This window comes from Larimichthys crocea, chromosome XXI (assembly GCF_000972845.2).
Source record: "Larimichthys crocea isolate SSNF chromosome XXI, L_crocea_2.0, whole genome shotgun sequence".
Classification (NCBI taxonomy): Eukaryota; Metazoa; Chordata; class Actinopteri; family Sciaenidae; genus Larimichthys; species Larimichthys crocea.
The window spans coordinates 10,480,965-10,504,306 of NC_040031.1; the positions used below are offsets into that span (position 1 = coordinate 10,480,965).

Genomic DNA, 23,342 nt, shown 5'->3' on the forward strand with positions numbered 1-23,342 from the left:
AAGTCAAAGGTCAATGGTGAGGTCAGGAAGGGAGTGTTCAGGAGCCTCTTATGCTGTATTATTTATTGACGCTTGATAAAGGAGAATTAGAGACACCCACAAAGTTTATCAGAAGTGCCTGAGTCGGTCTCACATTCTGCCCAACTCAACCTGGTGGATAGACTGTAAACCCCAAGATAACACCACAAATACTGCACACCCAGAATTAGTCAAAGAGGATGTTTTTACTCATGCAGGTGTTATTGTCAGCATATTCTAGTTTGGAGACACAGATGCCTATTTATGCAGATTGGCACGTCAACGGAAAGCTATCTATTATGTTTAGGAAGGCAGCAATAGGTCTCTTCGACCCTGGCCAACACAGTGTTAAGATAGACTGGCACGAGGACCTCAAGACCCACACGTGACCTTGTGTAACCTAAGGATAGAAAATGCCATAACAATACATACATATATAGATATATAGATATATATATAATATATATATATATAGATAGATATATATATATATATATATATATATATATATATAATATATATATATATATAGATATATATATATATATTAATTATGTTTAGCTGTCAAGTCCTCTGTTCTGTTTTTCAACTGTACCTATGTCTATATATGTTTGATGCTTGTACTAAGAGAGCAACATGTGGAAGTTGAGTCAAAGGTCCTTGTGTGTGCACACATACCTGAATTAAAGTGATTCTGATTCTGAAAAAGTATTTATAAAGATGTTTCATCCTTAAAGGCTGGAATATTGTATTACACAAACAAAACTCTAAGCTGATATTAGTTTAGGTTTGTTGATGTTTTTGTCTAATATTCTCCGAAAGACAACGTTGCTCAACGTTGTTCTTCAGATTAAATATTTTGTTTTTAGAGCTCTGGTCGAAAGTTTTCATTTTAAAACATATTGTATATGTGATAGAAATGTGAGATCAGTTTAATTCACAAATGTATGGGAAATGTCACTCATTCGCACACACACATACATGATGGTTTGTTCTCAAAGACCATCCTATTTTAACAAGAGACGCACTTCCTTCCTGTGCAGTGAAAGGATTTCCTTTAATTATAGCTATGTTACAGAGTACACGCATTGAATTACAATGACTTTGAAAGGAAGCACAGTGAATCCATCCTAAAACAGAGATAAAGGTCTCCAGGCAGTAATTAACATTGTACCACTTAGTTTTGCCAAGGAGACATTAAAAACTCTCAAAAACTCGGGACTAGTACAAACAATGTGACAGCTTGCAGAGATCAGTTTCCAGATTTGGCTGCTGCTGCAAACTGTTCCAGCTTCTGAGGGAGTACAACAGTCGCAAAATGGACCCGGTCCTCCTTCAGTTTCTGTTTCACTGTCTGCGTCAGACCCAGCTCTATGTACTCCTGCTTCTGCTTGTCATATTGAGGCCAGTTGAGCAGATCAGGGCCGTTGGGAGAGCTGAGGAGATGAAGCCAGCAAAGAAATATTATACTTCATACTCGATTTTGTCTAAAGCAACTGCACCTTGTTGCTATGTGTTGTCAACTTTCCCTGCTGTATTACAGTGTAGTGTTTTCACAGCCTGACCTTGAACTGGTTTCTGTGCTAGGCAGTATCATCTTTCAATCTAGCAGCTTCTCCAACCAATCTACCACTCCCTTAGGATTTTTTTTTTGTAAGTAAAGTTGCAGTCATTGACTTTTTGGCCACTTTTTGGGCAGCAGAACAAATAAGAATTGTAGCCATAAAACCAAAACAATGAGCTGAAAGACATTAAAAGCTTCATAGAGGTGAAGGTAACTACAGGGTTGAGGGACTGTCCGTTTAAGAGACCGCTTTCTGTCTTCTGTTGTCAGCCCTCTGGGGTCCTATCAATGGCCCTATCGATTGCTTTTGCAATTGTGGGCGCTTGCTCAGATGCCAGAGGGTTAATATATATTAAAAAAAAAAGATTAGTGCAGCTTTGGTGCTGCTGCTGTTCTCCGTGCTTACTCACCCAGTACGAGCAAAATTGGCCCAGTACGCCATCATGGTCCTACAAAGTCTTTCGTCCTCCTTCGTAATATTGCCTGAAGATGTGACAGGAGGAGAATGAAATACTGATATCCATTGACCATGATCTGATCCACGGGGTCTAACACATATCCATCCATTAATTTATTCCACCAAGTCCCAGAACATGCTAGATATTCAACTGATACTTTCACGAGTATGTAATGAGAAAAGACCAGAGCGAGAGAGCCTATCTGATCTATAAATACATATATATGGTAGATTTATTATAGATAACATATTATACACGTACCTATGATTTTTATATGTGCATTCCAGAAACATCCACCAAACATGAAGCCCACATCATCCGCATGATCCGCCTTCACGAAGCTGGGTCTAGTGTGCTTGTGTATCTCTGCACGATGTACAAACTCGTACATGTAAACAGGAGCACCTGCGTCTAAATACAGCAAGGAGAGAAAAGGTGACACACACATCCTACAGCACCAAGTAATCTATAATCTGTACCAGTAAATTGTGCCACTGTAGACAGAATGTCCTCCCACACAGGTCCATTAGTCCTCTGTATGCAACACAAACAATCCACAGTGCTTTCAAGATGCTTCTTTCTAACCTGAGTGGTATCCGGCCACCTTGACGACAGGCAGCGTCATCAGAAGGTCTCCTATGATTTCGGTGAATGCGTCCCTGATCTCTTCCGGGGTCTTAGCGTCTTTCAGGTACTCGTCTGCGATGAGGCCGTTGACTAAGGAGGCCTGGAACAGGGAGGTGGGTTGGTCCATCAGATTTCCCTCTGAGGTAGTGCCCATTGACAGAAAGGGTGATTTCATGACCTGATCACTGACCACATAGATGTCTGTGCAGCTGCAAAATAAGTCTGACCCATTCCCCAAACTGTATCGAACGGCCTTTGATACATTCACATGGTGTAAATGGTTTGAATTTTGAATGTGAATAAATGTCTTTGTTGACAGATTCATGTATGTTTTTATGTGTCTGAATGACTTGCTGCCTCAAATTGCTACATGATGGATGAAAATTGAATGATATCGTTGTTGTTGATACAACGATTAGAAATGAAAAGATTCATATAGTACAATCAATGAATCATTGTCAATCATCAACAAGCAGCAACAAGCTGTCATGGAGCTCACCCCTGTAGGATTGAACATGTTCACCACTGCCAGCACAGACTCTCTGTTCATCCCCTGCTCCCAGCCAGGAGGGGCAAAGCTCTGTGATCAACATGAGACAATGACTTCAAGTTATTACAAATCCTTAGAGATGAATAAAAAAACACCTCAGTTCCTTTCAGTAAAGGGCGATCTGTAGATTATGATGTGACCCCAGAGGATGTTACATCTGAACATGAGGAGTGAAAGCATTGAGAACTGTGCGACCTGAGGTAGGATCCATCCAAACTCATGGTTGGTTATTCCCATCATCACAGGAATCTTCAGCACTTCTTTCTTCTTGAGAAGTTCCTCTGCTGTGTCAGACAGAAACACCCCATCCACCACGGCTCCCAGGTAAATTTTCATCTAAACACAAGACAGAATTTTCAATGGGTGGTTACCAGCCAGGAGTGTTTACAGGCTGCCATCTTGTGGCTAAAGTCAGACATGACACTTGGAATTTATATCGGAGAATTGGACCCTGATAATACAACAATATGCTTGATGTATGCTGAATATTTAGAGCAGGTGTCTTTACATAATTAGGCTGAACAACTTTAGAGTTGTTTTCTAGTTTAATTTGAACTACACTGTAAAGACAGAAGGATCCAGGAGGTGTAAGAAAACAGAATCAAACATACAGTTAACACAATCGTACTGTACCTTTTTAGTCGCATCAACTAGCTCATCTTTACTTTTTCCCTTCATACACTGGATCAGTTCCTCTGTAGTGCTGCGGTCACATCCAGTAATGTTGGCAACAATCTAGGAAGGAAGGAAGAGATGATTTCAAATCATTAACACATAAATAAATGTACCCTGATACAATAGTTCTCTAATGACAGTGAAATTCTTTTATCACTCTGGTAGAGGTACCACAGAAGAATACTGAATCCTTTGTGGCTCAGGTTCAAATCTACCGCCTTGCCACTCGCTTACTTGCATCCCTTCTTCTTCCCCACTGTAATGAGAGCCACAACATCCAACATCTACAGTGGTTTGCTAGTTGCATTGTTGATATTTTACTCAGCAATGTTGACAGAAACATCATACTGCCTCCTGATTTGGGCAGGCTGCTGTTCCCACATTATGCTGACACAAGAAAATGCATTCATGGGTTAAGACGACACATGTGAAACAGATCCCTTTAAAAGTGTTTATGATAACAGTCGAACAAAGTACTCAGATGCACACAGAGAACCACCACCCAACTCTAGATTTTCATTATTTTCATCATTATTTTGGTTTTATGGCACTCTCATCAACTTTTTTTTTCAGCAGCTGTAGGCAGCTGTTCAGTAAAAAGTTCCGATTAACCCACTACACAAGACCTACCCAGCACCAAACAGCACACAGATGTATTTAGCAGCTAGACAGTGAACACAGTGGAGGAGTTGCTGGACGAACAGCTAAAAGGAGAGCAAATATTGGACTCAGGTGAACATGAACATGACTCAGTTCACATATTACAGTACCTTGGCATAACCCAAAGGATGGCTTGTAGTGTAAGTCCCAAGTGTTGCCACTCCACTTTGAAAAATCGCCCTGTGAAACAGTCCTTTTGCTTGTGGAGACAGAGTCTGTTCATAAAGAAAGATACATGTGCAATGACCCGACAAATGGACATAAAAGACAAACATAACAGACATTAATAGCACTCTGGGTCCATTAAACATATTAAAAATCATTTAAATCGTGTAATTTACTGTCTGTCAGCTAACTTACTATCAAGACATGCTGGTTGGGTTAACATTTTTTCATTAGTTTTTCTTACCAGTATAGACGCACTGATGCCTCCTGCAGATTCTCCAGCCACTGTGACAGTTTGTGGATCACCACCGAAGGCCTCGATATTTTCATGCACCCATCTCAGGGCAGCCAGCTGATCCCATAAACCCCAGTTGCCCTGAGCGTGTTCATCTCCAGTGCTATGAAACAGGAAAAGTCAACCTTAGAGAATCATTGAACTATGAAACTCTGGGTCATTTTGATGCTGTGGATTTCAAACATGAGAAATACAATGCCTTACCTCAGGAACCCCAGAATGCCGAGGCGATACTGAATGATAACCACCACTACGTTTTCATAGGCAGCTAATGAAGCGCCATCATACTGGGAAGCTGCACCCATGGACAGACCTCCTCCATGGATCCACACGATCACCTGACACAGAGCACAACACGGGAGCCTTCACAAGTGACCTCTTAAACTTACAGAAATATTTCTACAGTACTGTTCACAGTCACTTAAAGGTCCAGCGTGTAGGATTTAGTGGCATCTTGTGGCGAGGCTGCAGATTGCAACCATGTCCAAACATGTAGGAGAAACTAGGAGACGCCAGTGTTTAGTTTATCCATTCTGGGCTACTGTAAAAATGACAACGCAACATGGAGGCCATGTTAAGAAGACAAACTTTCTCTGCAGATATATAAGGCTCATCAAAAACACAATCTTATTCTTATTTTTTAAAAGAGATTACACACATATCTGCCAATAGAACAAAATGTTACACACTGGACCTTTAAGATGTGGATCGTGCAAGATGTGTGCAGGATCGTGACATAAGCACTGAAAATAGTTGAAGTTGAAGTGTGAGCACTGTAAAAGCTGCTGACACGTAAGCCGAAGAAATGTCAGCTGAAGTGTAATCGTTGATTTCAATCCATAAACTGAAGAGTAAAAGATTAAAGCAACAACAACTGTAACTGCTGGTTATAGAACAAGAGCACTGAAAGTTATTAAAGTGTCACTGTATGTCAGGACTGAAAACTAATTGGTGTTGGAGCTGAAAGCAGTTGAATCTAGTTGTCAGCAGAAGAGTTTAGATGTCAGTGAAGGTGTGACACTGAAAGCAACAGATAGTCGAAGTTGCTTACACTGATCTGTGAAGTGCTGAAACAGTTGAAATGTCAGCTGGAGTGTAAGCACTGAAGGTTGGTGTTATTTGAAGTGTGAAGAAGCGTAAGTGTCAGCTCTGAGCAGAATCACCAGTCTTAGTAGATAAATGTTATTTTTGAGCAGAGCCAAGCTAACCAAACTAACCAACACTGTTGCCATGAAGACACTTGAATGGTAAAAAAATCAAACACGCACCGAGGCTCTGTTTGAACTAAGTTAATGAGCAGCCAACACACAATGAACAGTTCTATGCTTCAGGGGGTGGACAGAACAACATGAACACATTAGATAAGAATTCAGTCCATCATAAGCTGGATTGCATCTACACTGTTAGGAGTTTCTGTTATTTTGTCCACACCAATATCTCTTTGACCCACCGCCAGTTTGTCCGCACTTGTTGAGTCAGGAGGAACGTATACGTTCAGATACAGACAGTCTTCTGAAATGTCCGGTGGGGTGTATTGCATTGACATGGTCTTGGAAACATTCACAGCTATTTGCGGATCCTGGATGCACCTGAGATAGAAAGAGATAGAGAGAGATGAAGAATGAGTGTGTGCCATGTTCTGTCTGTGCCCCTTTAGTTCTTCAGAGGTCACCCAGTCTTACATGAGGGGGTGACGTGTGCCATCTCTTTCCCCTTCCCAGGGCTCTGCATCCTGAGGAGCGGCGAAACGGAGCGGCCCCACAGGGGGTCGGGCAAAGGGGATTCCCAGGTATTGCTTCACCCTCTTCTCTGTGCCTTTCACCGTCACGTATTCCCCTCTGATTCTGCCATTTTTCAGAGAGACCACAAGGTCGTTGCTCCCTGCTGAAGATATGAGAGGGAGAGTTTTGTGTGTTCAAGGACCATACCGGTATTTTTGTAAGTTTACATTTAAAACTCTATTGTGTAATCTTAAAATAGCAGCTTTATCATGTTGATGCTACATTGACTTGTAATCAAGTGAATGGTCTCCCTACCATTCCCACATCTACATCTACTTTAAGTCAAGTGTTTCACTGGTTTGGGTGAAACTGAATCATATTATATGGAGAAAATGTTCTCCGGTTTTCCTTCTGATGTCCTCTGGCTGCTCCACATCAACTCCTGTTGGACAGATCGCTTTCATTGCCACTAAAATAAATAAAGTGCTAAGCTAGATAGCTCATTTCGTGCTACCTGGACTGGGACTACAGTTATTTTACATTATTAAAACAGTATATTAAAACACATTTTGCTGCCTTGAGTTGGCAGTGAACTTGAGTTTGCATTAACCTGCGTGAGATGAATGAGAGTCCTGGATTATTTCTTGTTAGTACTAAATGGTTTGATAATTTCTTGTAGACTAAATAGGGAAAAATATGAACCCTGCATTTCCCTCGTATCAAATTTTAATCTGACGAAGGACCATAACTTGGGCATCTTATTAAACTTTAATGTTAGTTGGGTCATTTCAAATGACACAACTCAAAAACATATATAAACAAAATCAAGCAATGATACTGACTGAAAAGGTAAAAACTCAAGCATTTGCTTATCACACTTACCCTTTATTATTATTTATTTGTTACGTACAGATCCCTTTGCATTTATACACTGAACATACATTTCATGAAAAGACCCAGACCAACTACAAACTGATCTCCATAAGTATTTTGCGTGTGTGAATGTTATTTTTCAATTTTGGTTCCTACTGTATCTGGAGAATTCTTCAAATCTTTACCAGGACAAAATATATTTCTATTATCTATCATCAAAAGAAACTGCAAATCTCATTAATGTACAATAAAAACAACTGTGGACTGAGTACTGATCTTTGTGGAACCCCACATGTGACCTTCAGCCGTTTGTTATTGTTTATTTGCACAGACTGATCTCTATAATTACGACAGACACAGAGCCTCAATTGTGCTAAAGCTGTAATACCATTTCCTTTATTGATCAATGGATCACCAGTTATAGTCCTACAGTATATTCCTTTTGTATTGCTGTTATTTCTTCATTTGGTGCTGTCTGCTTTTCACCATTTGTTTATTTATCTTTCTTGCCCCTTAACATTGTGTCATAAGTCCAAAGATTTAACACAAAACGATAATGACAAATGGCTTTAGAAATTCATTACAGCACACTTAGAGAAAGGACAACAATAATGTAATGTAGGGTAACATATACAAAGACACATTTGTTGAATTTAAGCTTAAAACTAAACTGTAATATCAATCCAAGGAAAATTCCTTAATCCTCTTATTGTTCCAAACCTAAATCCTTAAAAAACAAACAAGGCTGTTACTGACAGTTCCTGAAAAATTGACTGTTTGTAAAATGTCTGCACGGTCACGGTTCATCTTATACAAATTATTTGTTTTGACTGGGCAACTACGGTTTCGGAAAAATAAAAAGTCCTGCTTTAATATGAGGTGAAATATAAATGTTCTTCTTACCTGGGCTTGCCTGTGCGATCACTGTCAGCGCAGGAAGGAGATAAACAATGAACAGCGTTGTTCTCATCCTGACCGGGGTCGAAGAAAACAGAGAGAATTACAGTGTACTGTCAGAGAAATAGCCCTCTGTCCCTGTACTGGCCCTCTAGTACCTCCCCTTCTACACACATCACAAACAAGCTCATTATTTCACAACCACAGCTCAGCATGAATGGTATAGCCATCATTGATTTAACCTCAACAAGCAGAACTCTGACCGCTGAGTCAAAAATGACAAAATCCTGCTCTTTGGCCACGACAGCTCAACGCTGCAAAACATCATTTCTATAATACTTTGTATACTTACACTAAATAAACAATGTTCTCTAGCTTCTGAGAGGGCTGTGTAAGATTGGATTTAAGAGTATTACAAGTTTAAGAACAAGTCCTGTTTATTTACTGGACTGGAAACTGACTGCAGGAAATGAGCTGTTCACACTGTGCTGATGTGCTACTGCAGGGTATACACAGATTTTACAGTTAGTTTTCTGTGCAACGGGAGTCAGTGTGTCAGCAAAAATATCACTGGCAAAGATATTGTTGTTGTTGTTGTTAGAGGTTTGTAACCCTTACTTGCTGACTCATGGCCCCACAGGCTGCTTTATTAGGTACGACATGCTTGTACCAGGTTGAAATCCCTGCCTTGATCCCTCATGGCATAATTCCCACAAGGTGCTGGGAACATTCCTCCGAGATTTTGGGCCACACTGACATGATGGAGTCAGGCAGTCGTTGCACATTTGTCAGATACACATCCACGATACGAATCTCCCGTTCCACCACATTCCAATGGTTGTAATTGGACTGAGATCTGGTTCCTGTTCTTAGCTGACAGGAATAGCACCCGGGGGTGGTCAAGGGTTGACATGCTGTGCGTTCAGAGATGCTCTTCTGCATTACCTCGATTTGTAATGAGTGGTTATTCGAGTTATTATTTGCCTTTCTATCAGCTCCTGTGGACAATCAATACGTGCTCCGACAAGAGGCAAATCCTCTGTTGATTTTTGGATTACAGTTTGTTTACAGTTTTGAAAATCTATACTGTACTGTGTGCACTACAGTGAGACAGAGACTGTGTGTTTGAATGCATGCAAATAAAATAAATGCATCAAAAGAAACTTAAAGTTACAAAAACATGTTCATACAGACTTCTACACCAGACTGTTATCTTAAATAAACAATATGAAATGCTTCAACTTCATGTCTAAATATTAGAGCGACAAACTGCAACCTACCTGCTTATATGACAGAGGACAATAGTGTAGAAACATCATCTCTTGTGCACAACCAACACATGTTCTGTGACCGAGATTAGTACAGCTTGACCCCATTCATTCTCTATGACCACACTGTTTGCCCTATTTGGATGAAAAAGGTAAGAAAGAATCCTAATGGGGCCAAAAACAATTATGTAACGCTATTTTCCCATGGCCTAATTAAAAGTAACATTTAAAACTGCCTTGTATTTGTTAGAAGAAGCATCTGAAGAAGTATTAAGAGCTGAAAAACATAATGCCGAACAATTAAAAATACTTCTAATCCTAATCTAATCATTGCCTAATAAATTTCAGGTAGTCACCGTTATGGTTCCATCAAAAATAAGAAGTATTTAGCCACTGAACACTTTATTGTAACTATCCAGTGAGTGTTAAAGTACACAAAAACAACTGACTTGTAAGAGGGAATACCAAATTGATCCTGTATTTTTAGTTGTATTTAAATAATCAGTTAGAAATATGACAGTAGCTAAAGTGTATAATTCATATTTTTAATGCAGTCTCATGCAGTGGGCCCCCTGTTGGGGCATAGAGCCCGTGCAGGTGGCAGACAATGCATGGATGACCAGGGGAGTTGACTTAATATGATTTATGTAAGGGGAATAAATAGACAAGAGTTTGTACTGACCATTATTTTACTAAAATTCAACTTACATCCTTTTAAATACTCTCTTCCCCTATCATTGTTAATGATTGAAATAAATAAAAATAAACGTTTTTCAGCTTCAGCTTAACTTGTCAAAAGTTTATTACTGTAATTTCTTGCCTTCTCAGTGCTTCTTTTCTGATTCCTTATTTTGGGTTAGGGTTAGTGTGTCTTTACAAGCCAGTGTCATCTATCGTCACAAATACCAACTCACCCTTATTGTGTGGCATCTTTAAGAAGTCTCTTCTTGCCATAAACAGGTAATACGTTCCCTAATCCCCCTGACTATTTGCATTGATGCCCATCTCCTCCCAAACTCTGAGGTCCGCAGCACCAGCCAACCAGGATTCTGGCTTTGGTTGGAGGGAGCCGAACGGCCATTTGTGGAATGGACCAACCACAACAACCAGGAGTGAATCCACTCTGCCAAATGGCTGAACTCCTGCAAAGCCAGGTGGGTGCTTTTCTTTAATTGTCCAATTATGTCCAAGATTCTCAAGCCTGATGCCCAGTCCCACCAATTGCAGTCTCCCCTCCCATCCCTCAACGTGATGGAAATTCTAGCTCCTGGTTCTGTTGTTGGTGCTGTCTCCCATGGCACACCGAGAACAAGATAATGCATTCTCACTCTGACCATCCTGCACCTACTGCCTGTCGTCTTTGTGCCAGCCCAGTCCTTACTCTAAATCTTCCTACTTTAGTCGTCCGCCTAAATTGCCTCCTGCCAAGAAAACCACTTATGCTGAACCATGTTCTCTGCTTGTACGACTTCCCCAGAGATATTGTCTCAGATTGGGGGACCCGTTTCACCTCTCATTTCCGGGAAGGAGTTTTGCAGTCTCCTGGGAGTCACTGTGAGTCTGTCCTGCACCCAGTCCAACGGGCAGACCATCGAATCAGAGGAGATGCTCCAAGACTACTATTGTATAAAGCCAAACAAACAAAAAACAGTTTTTAGAGTTGCTCCTGCTCCAATAAATACACCGTCAGTGCAACAATAACAGATCATCTAACATAAGATTGTGAACGAATTACATGACACATGACAATGATTTTTCAGATAGATCACTTGACACGCAACCACAAAAGTGCGTGTTCTCAAAATGAAGGATCTGATGGCCTTGAAAAGCAGAGAGAAGTGAGTCAGATGCTAAAACAGTCATTTTGTTTTTCATATCTGACGTTTTCGGCAGGGGGTATGTGGTCGATGACTATTCTTCTTGCAAACAATCTTATGTTGCTTTGTGGTCTATCATAATATCAGACTGCGTTTTATCAGCACGATTATCTGACCGCTGTTTGTCACCGTGAACTTACAACTAGAAAACAAAAAGGAATGACCAGTATCACAAATGAGTATGACAAGTCTCCATGCTCCAAGTACTCAGACATGCAAGAAGTAAGTAGACACCTTCATTCAAATTCAAATGAAAGGTACTTCTTGCATGTCTGTGTATCAGCCATGTGACATGCCTTTGAGCTCTAAACATACTTTGCTCCGTCTCGTGATTTGGAAGGTGGACACTAGGTGGCAGCAGTGAATTTAGCTGGTAAGAAGCCAACTCCAGCTCCTCTCCATGTTCATGTTAACAGGCGGGAACATATTTTGGAAAAAAACAAGTGTGTGACTCAAGGGTTGCTGGTTCAAATCCCAAACTTTATGGCATTATCTGAATTAAGGTTCACTGACTGGTGCTGCTGTTATTTCAGTGAGTGATGGTTGTATGCAAACCTTAAACCTTAAACCAGACTTCATCATCTTGTGGATTTTGGAGATGAATGTTAAAACCTTTCATTCATTAATAAGTGCTAAATATACCTGTCCATGTTTAATGTCCTTGCTATGTAAGATAAATACATTAAAAAGCTTAATTAATATCATAACAGAGCATCAGGTGAACACTCATCGCTCACCCTCACCTGCTGCTCATAGTCTGGTGTTAAAGTGAGTGACCGAAAGGTCAATAAATATTGCCGTTACACAAATCCATTCACACGTGTGTGTGCCTAAACACTGGATATAAATCATAGTCTAATACTGTTATTGTACTTTGTATGTACCTTTGTAATGCGATAACTTCGATGTGAGTCATCCATGCAGGAAACCAAAGCAGTCTGCCGTCAGCCTGAAAGGAAATCCTGGCTAATCTCATGTCTGTATCACGTTTAAACAAGAATCAAAATACAGTACAATGAAAGCTTTCAACAATACCGTGTATTACACGCTTGATGAATACAAATTTGAAATGATATATGATGCCCATGTAAGTCTGAAGTGACACGCTGCTCAGGAAATTCAGGAAAATCATAATTTGGACAAAGTTCAAATCTTTTGAGAGGATCAAGAACTTCAGAAGTCCCTTAGCCTCCAATTAGAAGACATAAAACATGAATAAGTTTATAACAACACTGGAAATATGAGGCAGTAATATGTTTTATATTACAAGATAATCTGAGACATTAAAGTGTCCTTGGTGAATTATTATAACAACAATAACTGACAATGAATACTCACAGATATCATGTTGGTTAGGGTGATGCACTGCACTTCTGTGCCTAACCCTGTAACTAACTTGATATCCAATAAGTTACAATAAAATCATAATTTGGAGTTTAAAAAAAAGTTAAAATCTTTTGAGAGTTGCGAGGGACTTCAGAGGTTTCTTAGCCTCCGATTAAAAGACAATAAAACATGAAAAAGTTTATGACAACACTGGAAGGCTTTTTATAAACAACAGTAATATGATTTTTTTAATGTTTTCTAAAGAAAAGGCATAAAACAATAATATCACGAGCTAATCTGACACATCAAAGTGTCCTTATTAAAATGACTATAAGTAAATAATAAAACTCAAATATTTACAGTTTTTTTGAGTTAAGTTAGGTTGACACCCTGCTCAGGCAATTACCATAAAATCATAATTTGGACAAAGTTCAAAATCTTTTGAGAGTTTCACGAGTGCCAAGAACCTCAGAAGTTCCTTAGCCTCCATATAAAACATGAACAACATTGGAAATATGAGGCTTTTCATGAACAACAGTAATATGATTTGTATGTTTTCTAAAGAAAGAAAAAAAAGCATAAAACAATAATATCACGAGCTGATCTGACACATCAAAGTGTCCCCAGTTGAATTATTCCAACTATAATAAAACTTATAAATATTTGAATGAATATCTATTGTGTTTTATATTGTTATTTTATTTGGCTTCACATGGGGATGGGAAGTGTCAACCAATGGGAGACGAGTGCGGCGCCTTGCGTCGGACGTAAGGGGCGTACCGGAGGCGCGCTCTCTCCCTCAGTAGTAAGCAGAGTAGCGCTCGAGCTCCATTGAAAGTGTCTCCACCGGTTCAGACACAGCGCGAGCGGACGAGGGGGCGGACCGGCCAGAGGAAACTTGACAGAGAAACAATAGCAGCCACTCCATGTAACTGTTATTATTATTTAACAGCGTTTCAATATTGCTCCAGGACGCGACCGGCTGTGCTCGCTTTGGCACACACACGCACACTCACTCACGCGTAAAAGCGGTTGTGGCGGAGGCGCGCCCAGCGCAGAGGAATAAACGTTAAAGCAGGAAAGACGGAGAGAGGTGGAGAGAGGTGGAGGTGGAGGTGAGAAAGGCACGTTTGGGAAGAAGAAGAGAAAAGAGAGAGAGAGAGAGTAAAAAAAAGGAGGGCAGTGACAAGTCAACAGCCACAGGTAGCCGTGTGCGACCGTGCGCTGTCGTGGCAGAAGATATCAAAGTACAGGCGGGTCATGCGGATTTCTCCGGTCGCTGATCGGAGCGACGCGTCGCGGCAATAAACGGAGAGAGAGAAAGACGAACAAGGAGGAGGAGGAGGAGAAGACAGAAGAAACCAGACCGCTTTATCAGTCCGTCCCAGCGGGCTCCTTGTCAACCATGTCCCGGAGAAAGCAGAGCAAACCTCGGCAGATAAAACGTAAGTTCAGGACTACTTACTGCTGTCTGTCTCTCTGTCTGTCTGTCTGTCTGTCTGTACTTGTAGTAGTAGGAGTAGTAGTAATGTGCGGTGAGCCACGCGCGCTCATGGGAAGAAGCCGCATGTTTTGTGCGGCGCTTCTGTTGAACCGCGCGTTCACTGTGGAAAAGTTAATAAGTCAGTCAGCCCATGTCGGTAGCTTTATGGCTACAGCTTTATGAGTGAAACACACAGTTGAATACTTTCCAAATCATAACAAAGCTTCTCTTTTGTCAGAATATATATTTCTATAAATAAAAAGTTTTCATGTGTTAAAGAATGCTTTGTCCATTTGGCAGCTCAGTCAGACTGCAGCCGTGGCTTCCTGTTTAATTCTGTTGTGGAAACGTCAGTGTTCTCTGAAAAAGCCGATGTGAACACAGATAAAGCAGCGATCCGATGTGAGGCCCAGATAAAGATTAAAATTGGATCTTTTTTTTTCTTCTTTTTTTTATTTGTTTTCTGTCTGAGGCAGGGCCCCCTCTCCTCCTCCTCCTCCTCCTCCTCCTCCTCCTCTCTGGCTTTTCACTTCTCTTTTCCACAGATGGGGCGTCAGATAGGCCCGCCTGGCTGATCTCTCCGGCTGATAGCTGCTTACAATTGGATCTTTTTTTTTTTTTTCATCTATCCTTTTAACTCAATAATGCATCTTAGGGTCCGCTTGAAAGGCCTCTCTCTCTCTCTCTCTCTCTCTCTCTCTCTCTCTCTCTCTCTCTTGGTCTGGCGCTTGGCTGGTCTCCGTGCTTGACGAGTTCTTCCTGTTTATAAAACGTGTGAGGTTTATCGCTGGTGACTGATGTTTAAAGTTGATATAAAAGCATATTAATGATGTTGTCGTTGTTGTTAAACCCCCCCTCCCCTCCTTCCTTCCCTCACACCCTCCTCCCCTCATTGGGCCCTGTGAGGTCAAAAATATATAAATAATAATAATGTCATGAAAGATTAGAGGAATAATTTGTGCCTGTGTATTTATTTGGAGGCTTGGGTGGAAAAGCATGACATCAGCAGGACAGTTTGTTTGGTGAGTTATCACACTGAGCAAATAATTTTTTTATCTCGTCATCAGTGATTGTGTCAGTGTGTTCCCAGAAACCTGCTGTGTAAAAGCAACATTTGGAGGTTTAGGCTGCACCATATCACATCATACACTTTCATTTATATGTATATATATATATTAATGAGTCAGTCCTGATTAAGTCTCCTGGCTCTGGTGGCTGCAGGTGTATTCTGTCTGCAGCTTTGATTTCTGAGCTAAACACACTGATCGGCTTACTGCACGGTCCAACTCAAACCTCACATGTTAAGCAATGTTTGTGTTGTTGAGGGCAAAAGGTCAAATGGAGCATTGGAGGATTAGCTCCCGTGAAGAAGCTGCTCCCACAAGTGCAACATGCAAACCGGCGTGAAACAATGAATCAGGTTTTTATATCAAAATTTAAATCATAACTTTCCTAAGCGTACATAAGCTGTAGGAGGTAATCGGTAAATCTACAATGTGAAACTGGTTGTCGTTGAGTTAATAAGCTGCCTGTATACTGGTTTGTGTACTAGTATTGCTCGATATCATCAAACCCTGTAAGAAAAAGAGTTGGTTTGTCGGCTCAAATAAGGGTAGTCAGGCAGATAGATGTTCGTTGTTCAGTGTTCAGCGTTCACACACACGATATCTTTTGTTTTAAGCTTGTGCAGGACTATCTGGAGTATCGCTGTGGGTCATTGGGTTGGTGTTAAATGTTGTCAGATGTGACGTAGTTTGATTGAAAAAAAACCAAGGTCGAGCAACGAAACTGCTAATGTGAAACTTTGAAACATCTTGATTATCAGATATTATTGAGCGATGTTACGTAATGTCTCAATGAGTTTTTTGGGGCTGAAGTGGTACAGAAGTTTACTTATCTCTGTCTGAGTGGTTTGAAATGAAAAAGAAAAGAAAATGCAACAATATTTGTTTTATTTGTGATTTTGTATTTACATATTTACAGCTTAAATCGTAATTAGATATCTTCCACACGTCATTCATGGACTAGCAGACGTAATGCTCTTGTTGCTCTTTGCAGACGATGGCATCTTCTTTCTTAGGGATGTAGTTGTCGTTAGCTGCTCAGTTTCTTCCATAAACTCATTGACGCCATCTGTCGTGACTGGTCAAGCCGCCGTTAAGGATTTCTCTCAATGAGGTGCCGCTGCAAGTAGCCTATATATTCTGTCGCTTCCTGTTATTTCATGTGTTTCCATAGAGAAGCCTATCAGCTGTGAACTCCCAGCAGGCACCTACAGTAAAGCCTGGAGATGTATTCCAGACCCCGAGGCTGATAAACCCAGACTACACTTGGCGCGTATGAGTGAGAGAGAGCGAGAGAGAGAGCGTGTACATGTGTGCGTCTCAGGGGTGTCATGGCCGTCTTTATCAGTGCTTCTGGTCCACTATGCTTCCCTGTGCACCAGGCCCCGGCTGTGCCGGCTGTGGACGAGGCCAGCCAGGCTCTCAGCCCCGTGACTCTCTTGTGATTTGGCAGACATTTTGATAGGAAAGAGTGCGGAGTGATAAGGACTTTGTTCGGCTGGGGCGTGCGGGTGCTTCAACAGGGGTGGGGGCTGCCGGTGCTACCACTACCACTGCTGCTATTACTACTACTACTAAAGCAGCGCCATGTTGGTTTGAGCATGCCGCTGACAAATTCCAGCCAGGTCACAGTGTCGTCGAGGCCGAGTTTCGTTATCACCTCTGGCTTCCTGTCTGAAAGATCTGTACAGCACACATCGATGTAAGACAAATAATAGTTGTTTTCGTAATCAGCTGTTCTGTTTCTGATTCATTCTTCTGTGCCGGAGCTGTAATTAAGCCTGTTCTGGTTGTTATCAGCTCTAAATGCAAACTCTTCCTCTTCCTCTGGAAGATATTTTACCCCTGAAGCAGGTGGAGGGAGTTTTGAATAATGCCCAGAAGACGAGAACATGAACGCTTTGAGCAAGTCGATAACCGGGCTGTGCGTTGTACCCCGGTGGGTGGTAATCATGAAGCAGCACCGCCGCTCTGATCCGCTGCAGCCCTGTTGATCCAAACTAGACGTTAATTTATGCAAAATGGAGGAAACCAGTGAGCTCTGCCCAATAGATAGCCATGAAAAGTCACGATTCAAGATACAAACCTGCACAGGAAGAGATGTTCTTACAGAGGAGGCGACGCACACATCACATGAAGCCTCAGCAGTGCTGTCGTATGAACCCGAGCATCTGACGGACTTCAAATGGAGCATGATTCCACCTTAACGGCACAATTAATCATTACCATTAAACCGAAAGTCACCTGTTGCTATCGCTGGCTGTCAAAGACAAGAACAATGTTTGTTTTACGATGTGTTTTATGACCGGGGCTAGCTCTGGATTAAATTGGCACTAACTAATTGCATGTTGCGTTCTCGCTTGAACTCAGACAGTTGTGGAAAAAAAAAAAAAGTGAAGGCTACAGGTGCTTCGAGGTAATAATCAAGGTAAACAAGTGATAAGAGCTGGATGTGTCTGTACCACCGAGTAACCGAAGGTTGGAATCAAATGTCTGGATGAAAATTGTGGTGACTTCTTCCATCAGAAGGCCCCGATTTCACGACAACAACCAGCTTTATGCAAAGTTCTCTAATGTCGCTGTAGGGATGTCGTACTGTTTACCCATGATTCCCTGACCTGAAGTAACTTTTGTAAAAAAAAAAAACAACAGAAAAGCACCCCCCTCCTCCACCCTCACCCCTGTCCCGACGGAGCGCTACATTAAGACATAGAGTGGATATCGTTTTCAATGCCCGCCCCCCCCCAACATCAATGGATTAAGTCCAGGGTTTTTCTGGAGGCCCATGGTAGAGGAGGAGAAGCGGGTGTTTGTGTAGCAGATAGATATTTGTCTGTGTCTCTTTGTGCGTCATCCTCCCCAGCGGTTGGTGATCTTTCAGCCTGATAAGTCTCCTCTCCTTGATGGCGAGATAGCAGCCAGGCAGCCAGGCAGGCAAGCAGGCAGGCAGCCCACTGAGGCTGGATCCCTGGGCTTATATTTTGGCGGTTGAGATGGGAGACGCGATAAAACTTGGCGGCGATTGCTGCCGCTGATATCGCAAAGAGAGAGAGAGAGAGGGAGAGAGAGGGGTTGGGCAGATGGAAAGAGAGATGCAGGATGGAGGGCACATTGTAATTACATCTGGCTGTTGCATGCAATTTTTTCTCTTCTCCCAGCGTTGTTGTTGTTGTCGTCGTCGTTGTTGTCGTTTTGGTTTTTGTTTGTGATTGACTGGGGGTGGATCTCGAGATAATTAAAAGAAGAGGAAAGCGGAGGGAGAGCAGGCGGATGCAGCGAGGAGGGGGGGGGGGGGGGGGGGGGGGGGGGGGGGGGATAAAAGTGCGGCGATAATAGAGGAGGTAGATAGGAGGGAGGGGAGAGAGAAAGAGACAGAGAAAGATTGAAAAAGTGCGTGGAATACATAGCTGCTAGATGAATGTGTTGTGGTGTGTTTATAATGGCAGCCCAGCCAGGTCTGCTGCTCCCCCGCCCGTCGCTGAAAGATGTTCAGCGTCGATAAGGAGGCCTGCTGATGGTAGATAGATAACAGCCTGCAGATCCTCGCTGCTGATTGGGCCTCTCTATTTGTCTGTGTGTGTGTGTGTGCGAGTGTGTGTGTGAGTGTGTGAAAGCTCGGTTCCTATGACATCAGTGCTAGAGCTCAGAGGTCAACATGAATAATACGCTGCCTCCCACGGCTTAAAGCAAACCTGCAGAGGCCAGACAAGGAAATCACCACGCTGACCTCCTCCTCCTCCTCCTCCTCCTCCTCCTCCGTTCCTTCTACTCCTTCCACGTCTTTTTCTAAACGGCGGTTTAAACCTCTTTTCTTTAAAAGCTTACAGAAGAAGGTGTGACTGCGAGACTGTTTCCAGTTGAGTGTGTTGCAGCTGTGTGAAAGGAATGTGTGACTCTGTTGTTCTTTTATCAGTAGGGCTGACAAGGCTCGGGTCACGTGATTGTTATATGGACACAATTGAGAGATTAATTCATTCTTTGTGAGCCAAAGTGAAATAAAACACAAGCATGTCTAAATTCCAAGCACACACACACACACAATCACACACACACACATGCAGCGCCTTGGTGGCTTTCCCTTGTGTGTGTATGCATGTGTGTGTGTGTTTTTTTTCTCCGTCTTTGTTCTGCTTTTAGCTTGATGTGAACTTTCGATAAGCCCCGGGGCCTGATCTCTGGTGCAGATAGAGATCGCCAAGTGTGATTAGAGTTGTTATCAGGCTGCAGCAGGCAGGAGCTGAGGCTCCGCCGCAATAACAACAGGCCCGGGCGGGAGCAGCCGGGGTCCGGACCCTGGCAATCAGTTCCAGCCCTAATGGGATTAATGTTGTTGTATAATTAGATGATAGGTGTGAATGCATTTCTTTTCTCCCTCCATCTTTTCTCACTCATTCAAACCCACCACCACCCACCACCACTCCTCTCTCTCTCTCCTCCCCTAACAAGCGTCGTCATTGATTAATTTAATTAAAATTAATACCACGTATTACTCATTCCAGATCCTGTGTAAGATACCGCCGACATGTTGGGAAATTTTTTTTTTCGTCGATGATTATCGCCGCTTTTTAAATATTTTTTTTCTGTTAAAGACGGAAAAACTTGAAGAGCGTACAGAAAGCGTGAGGAGAAGCAAAAGAGGAAAGTAACAGCATCAGCAGGATGACTCGCACTGGGTTGATTCTACTGACAGATATTAAAATAGCGAGATGGTGACTGATTGTGTATCGAACAGTAACGTTTCTCATGCTCGCGATGATATATCTCTGGCGTGATAGCTGCACATTGGTGCGTTAGTCATACCCACGTATGCCTGCACATATATATCTGCACGGACGAGGCAGGGCGGTTTACAAAATAGTGAGCATTTTAATACATAGAAAAGATGACATTTTCAGCGTGTAGTCAGAGCAGTACTGATTTTTATCTCTGACTTCTTCAGAAAGTTGAAGAAGAAGCTGACTTTCCATTATGGTATCAATAATATCTTTTGACCTGCACGTTATTCAACTTTTTAACCGTTCTGTTTTTCTCAGCTCTCGTTTAAGGTGTTAACTTGTTTTCATTGACGTGTGTGTTTGCACACATCCGAGCAGTGTGTGTGTGTGCACGGTCAGATACACCAAAGGGGGAAGTTGGCAGGGTTACAGAGGAAACACCGTTTGTGTTCGGTGTGCGTGGATGAGTTATTACCCCTTCCTGCTATTTACCCAGGGGACGACCTCGTGGCGAATTATGGTTCCCCAACTCGGCGCGGTTGTAAACGGTTTCACCCTTGACCTCGACGCTGACGAGGGAGGGAAGAAAACATTGCCCCGACCCAACAGTAGCATAATCTACGTCCAAACTGTTTGCTCTAGCAGTAATTACCAGCTCGGCCAGCTCTTCCCAGGGAGCTTTGTGAGGGCTTAACTCATGGCTGATGTGCTTTCTATTAGAGGCAGGCGGATGTTTAACCAGAGTAACCAAAGAATCCGAACCATCTCCGCGAGGCGCTGTCCGATCGATGCACAGAATCACCGGTTTGATGTTTATCGTGCGGGGTTTTCATCACGGTGATGATTAAATGGTGTAATGCCAAGAAGAATTAGAGAATATCAGAGCAGATCAAATGAGAGTTACAGGTTAAAACAGCTGCGTGTGTTTGGTTTCTAGCTGTGAGGTTATATTTCTACGTGGGCTCGCCTCTGATTTCTGGTCAGAATGACTCTGGGCACTCGAAGGACACAATATGTGTGGGTGTGTGTTTGTGTTTGTGTGTGTGTGTGTGTGTATTGGAGAGAAAGCCAGCCAGTGTTATGACAAGGCCCCCCCAGCGGCAGTGATAAGACAGACCATTTGCTCCTACTGTGCTGAGCACTCTGTTCCTGGGTGTTAAGGCAACCTGGGCAAACAACACCACCTGACCTGCTTTTACAGCCACACACACACACACATACACAAACTGCTCTTTTCCTGACCGGCTGACAGTAAATGTAACTGTAACTGCTCGAAGCTGCCGAGCTTGAATTCCCGGATCGCCGATATTAAACAGTCAAGAGGTCAAAGGGGGTCAAAGGTCACGGCACAGCCTGACTGTATGGAACAATACTCAGATCATGCAGCGCTCCATACATACACTGACCTTTGACCCCCGTGTGCACCTGCTCCCTGTGCAGTCAGACAGCTAGTGTGGAAAAGCCTCAGTGTGTCACTGAGAGTGTAAGCTTTAGTACAGCGTGCAGCTTTCAGTGATGTACTTACCATTGAGGATATAATAAACAAAACACAGGATTAGATTAATCAAGTCACACTCTGTCTAGTGCAATAATAATGTTAATATGATAATTACAGACCCCATCTGCCATCGTTTGACACAATTTAGCCTCTGGGAGCAATGGCCAACGTTTCAGGGCTTCTGGTGTAGTTAGTTCACTGTTTACACTGAACTTATTGAGACACGATAGAAGAGTTAGAGTTACGAATTGTGTCACAAGATTATTAATATTGATTTGTATTTAAAAAAAAAGCTGAATTCAGTCGAGGGGTGCGACAAAAGCGCGATTTGTCAATACTACTTGGACTACAACCAGAATACTTGTGAATTCTGGGTTCATATGCAGATATCTGTTTATAGACATTACTCGTATGATGATATTTGGAAAACAAACAAACAAAGAACTGAATTTGCCCAACAAGGTGGACTCTTATTTTGAAAATCGGCACGAGAAGTGTCATTCCTTTTTGGACGATTGACCTGAAATACATTTGTATGTGCGTTTGTTTACAGTGTTCGCTGTAGTATTTGCTCTGATTTGAAAGTTTAGAACATTATATTATAATCATACTCTCAGGGCAGTGAGGGGGAAGTGCAATTAGCTGACCCTTAATTCACATAATTTACAGAGAAGCGGAGTTGTTGAGTTATTTCTTGACAGCTCATATTAATTAACTTAATGCAGTGCTACACATAAATAATGTTTTCTTCCTCTTATCTTCGAATTGCAACATTTCATCGCCATAAACATAAGCGTTTCCTCACGAGGTCTGCCAGGATAAAAAAGACTCGTCAGAACAGCGTTCGGATGATCAAGCAACCATAACCGGTTATAAAAAAATAAAAATAAAAAATGAAAGCATCAAACGGGAAGGCAGAGAAGAATGTGAGTCAGGAACGTGCAGGAGACGAGAAGGGTACAATGAGGGAATGAGGAGGAATAGAAGGAGGAAATGAGGAGGATAGGAGGCGACGAGGTGATAAGGCCGACTCGGCCTCCGAGACAATACGAGTCGAAAGAGGAGATGCTGGAGGAGCCTCCTGGGAACCACCTTAACAGAGGAGGTCTAGACCACCGGCTCCTCTCACTGTCTGTCTCCACACACACACACACACACACACACACAAACAATTTGCTTTTACAAAAACACAGGGCTTAAAGTTCTGTGCTGGAATTTAGATTTGAACATAGATATTTTATGTTTATGGAAAATCTTCTTTGTATGTAACCTACTGTTTCCTTTGACCGACACCTTTGAGGATCAGCTGCTTGACATCACTTTAGACCTTTTTTTTTTAAACTTGACTTTCTGTTTTCTAATTGGCCTCTGTGTTGTGAAAATCACTTCCCAGCCTCTTGAAGCTGAGCCAGTTGTTGTTGCAGTTCCCTCCGGCTGCCAACAGAGGATGATAAAAGGCATAAATAACTTGTTTTCTATGTAAATGTAGTGTTTATGTATTCGATTACATTTAGGAATGTTAGGGCTGACCGAGGCCACGTTGGTGAGCGATGCAGAACGTCTCCCTCTCTCTCTCTCCCTCTCTCTCTCTCTCTCTCCCCCTCCCTG

At 42.2% G+C, this 23,342-nt stretch overlaps 2 protein-coding genes across 2 annotated transcripts in view; one reads left to right on the top strand and one right to left on the bottom strand.

Annotated features, from left to right (window-relative positions):
• Nucleotides 1–1,056: 1,056 nt before the first annotated feature.
• Nucleotides 1,057–8,627, bottom strand: ces3 (carboxylesterase 3). The gene is made up of 13 exons (XM_027272529.1): nucleotides 8,510–8,627; nucleotides 6,695–6,896; nucleotides 6,463–6,601; nucleotides 5,217–5,350; nucleotides 4,962–5,115; nucleotides 4,663–4,767; nucleotides 3,851–3,952; nucleotides 3,413–3,553; nucleotides 3,167–3,247; nucleotides 2,626–2,767; nucleotides 2,302–2,451; nucleotides 1,993–2,065; nucleotides 1,057–1,454 (listed from the first exon to the last, which is right to left on the bottom strand). The coding sequence occupies exons 1-13, from the start codon at nucleotides 8,574–8,576 to the stop codon at nucleotides 1,271–1,273; spliced, it is 1,674 nt and encodes a 557-aa protein (XP_027128330.1). The 5' UTR covers nucleotides 8,577–8,627; the 3' UTR covers nucleotides 1,057–1,270.
• Nucleotides 8,628–13,759: 5,132 nt separating this feature from the next.
• The window catches only part of zfpm1 (zinc finger protein, FOG family member 1), a 102,854-nt gene continuing 93,271 nt past the window's right edge, over nucleotides 13,760–23,342 (top strand). The window contains exon 1 of the mRNA XM_027272635.1: nucleotides 13,760–14,419. Within this exon, the coding sequence (XP_027128436.1) occupies nucleotides 14,380–14,419 (40 nt within the window). The 5' untranslated portion in view covers nucleotides 13,760–14,379. The remainder of the gene's footprint in view (nucleotides 14,420–23,342) is intronic.

Excerpts from the sequence above, each read along its gene's own strand:
- ces3 (XM_027272529.1), bottom strand. The coding sequence starts at position 8,576 with ATGAGAACAACGCTGTTCATTGTTTATCTCCTTCCTGCGCTGACAGTG. Across the intron at positions 6,602-6,694 it reads GGCACACGTCACCCCCTCAT|GTGCATCCAGGATCCGCAAA; the intron begins GTAAGACTGGGT and ends TTTCTATCTCAG. Across the intron at positions 3,953-4,662 it reads ATCCTTTGGGTTATGCCAAG|ATTGTTGCCAACATTACTGG; the intron begins GTACTGTAATAT and ends CTTCCTTCCTAG.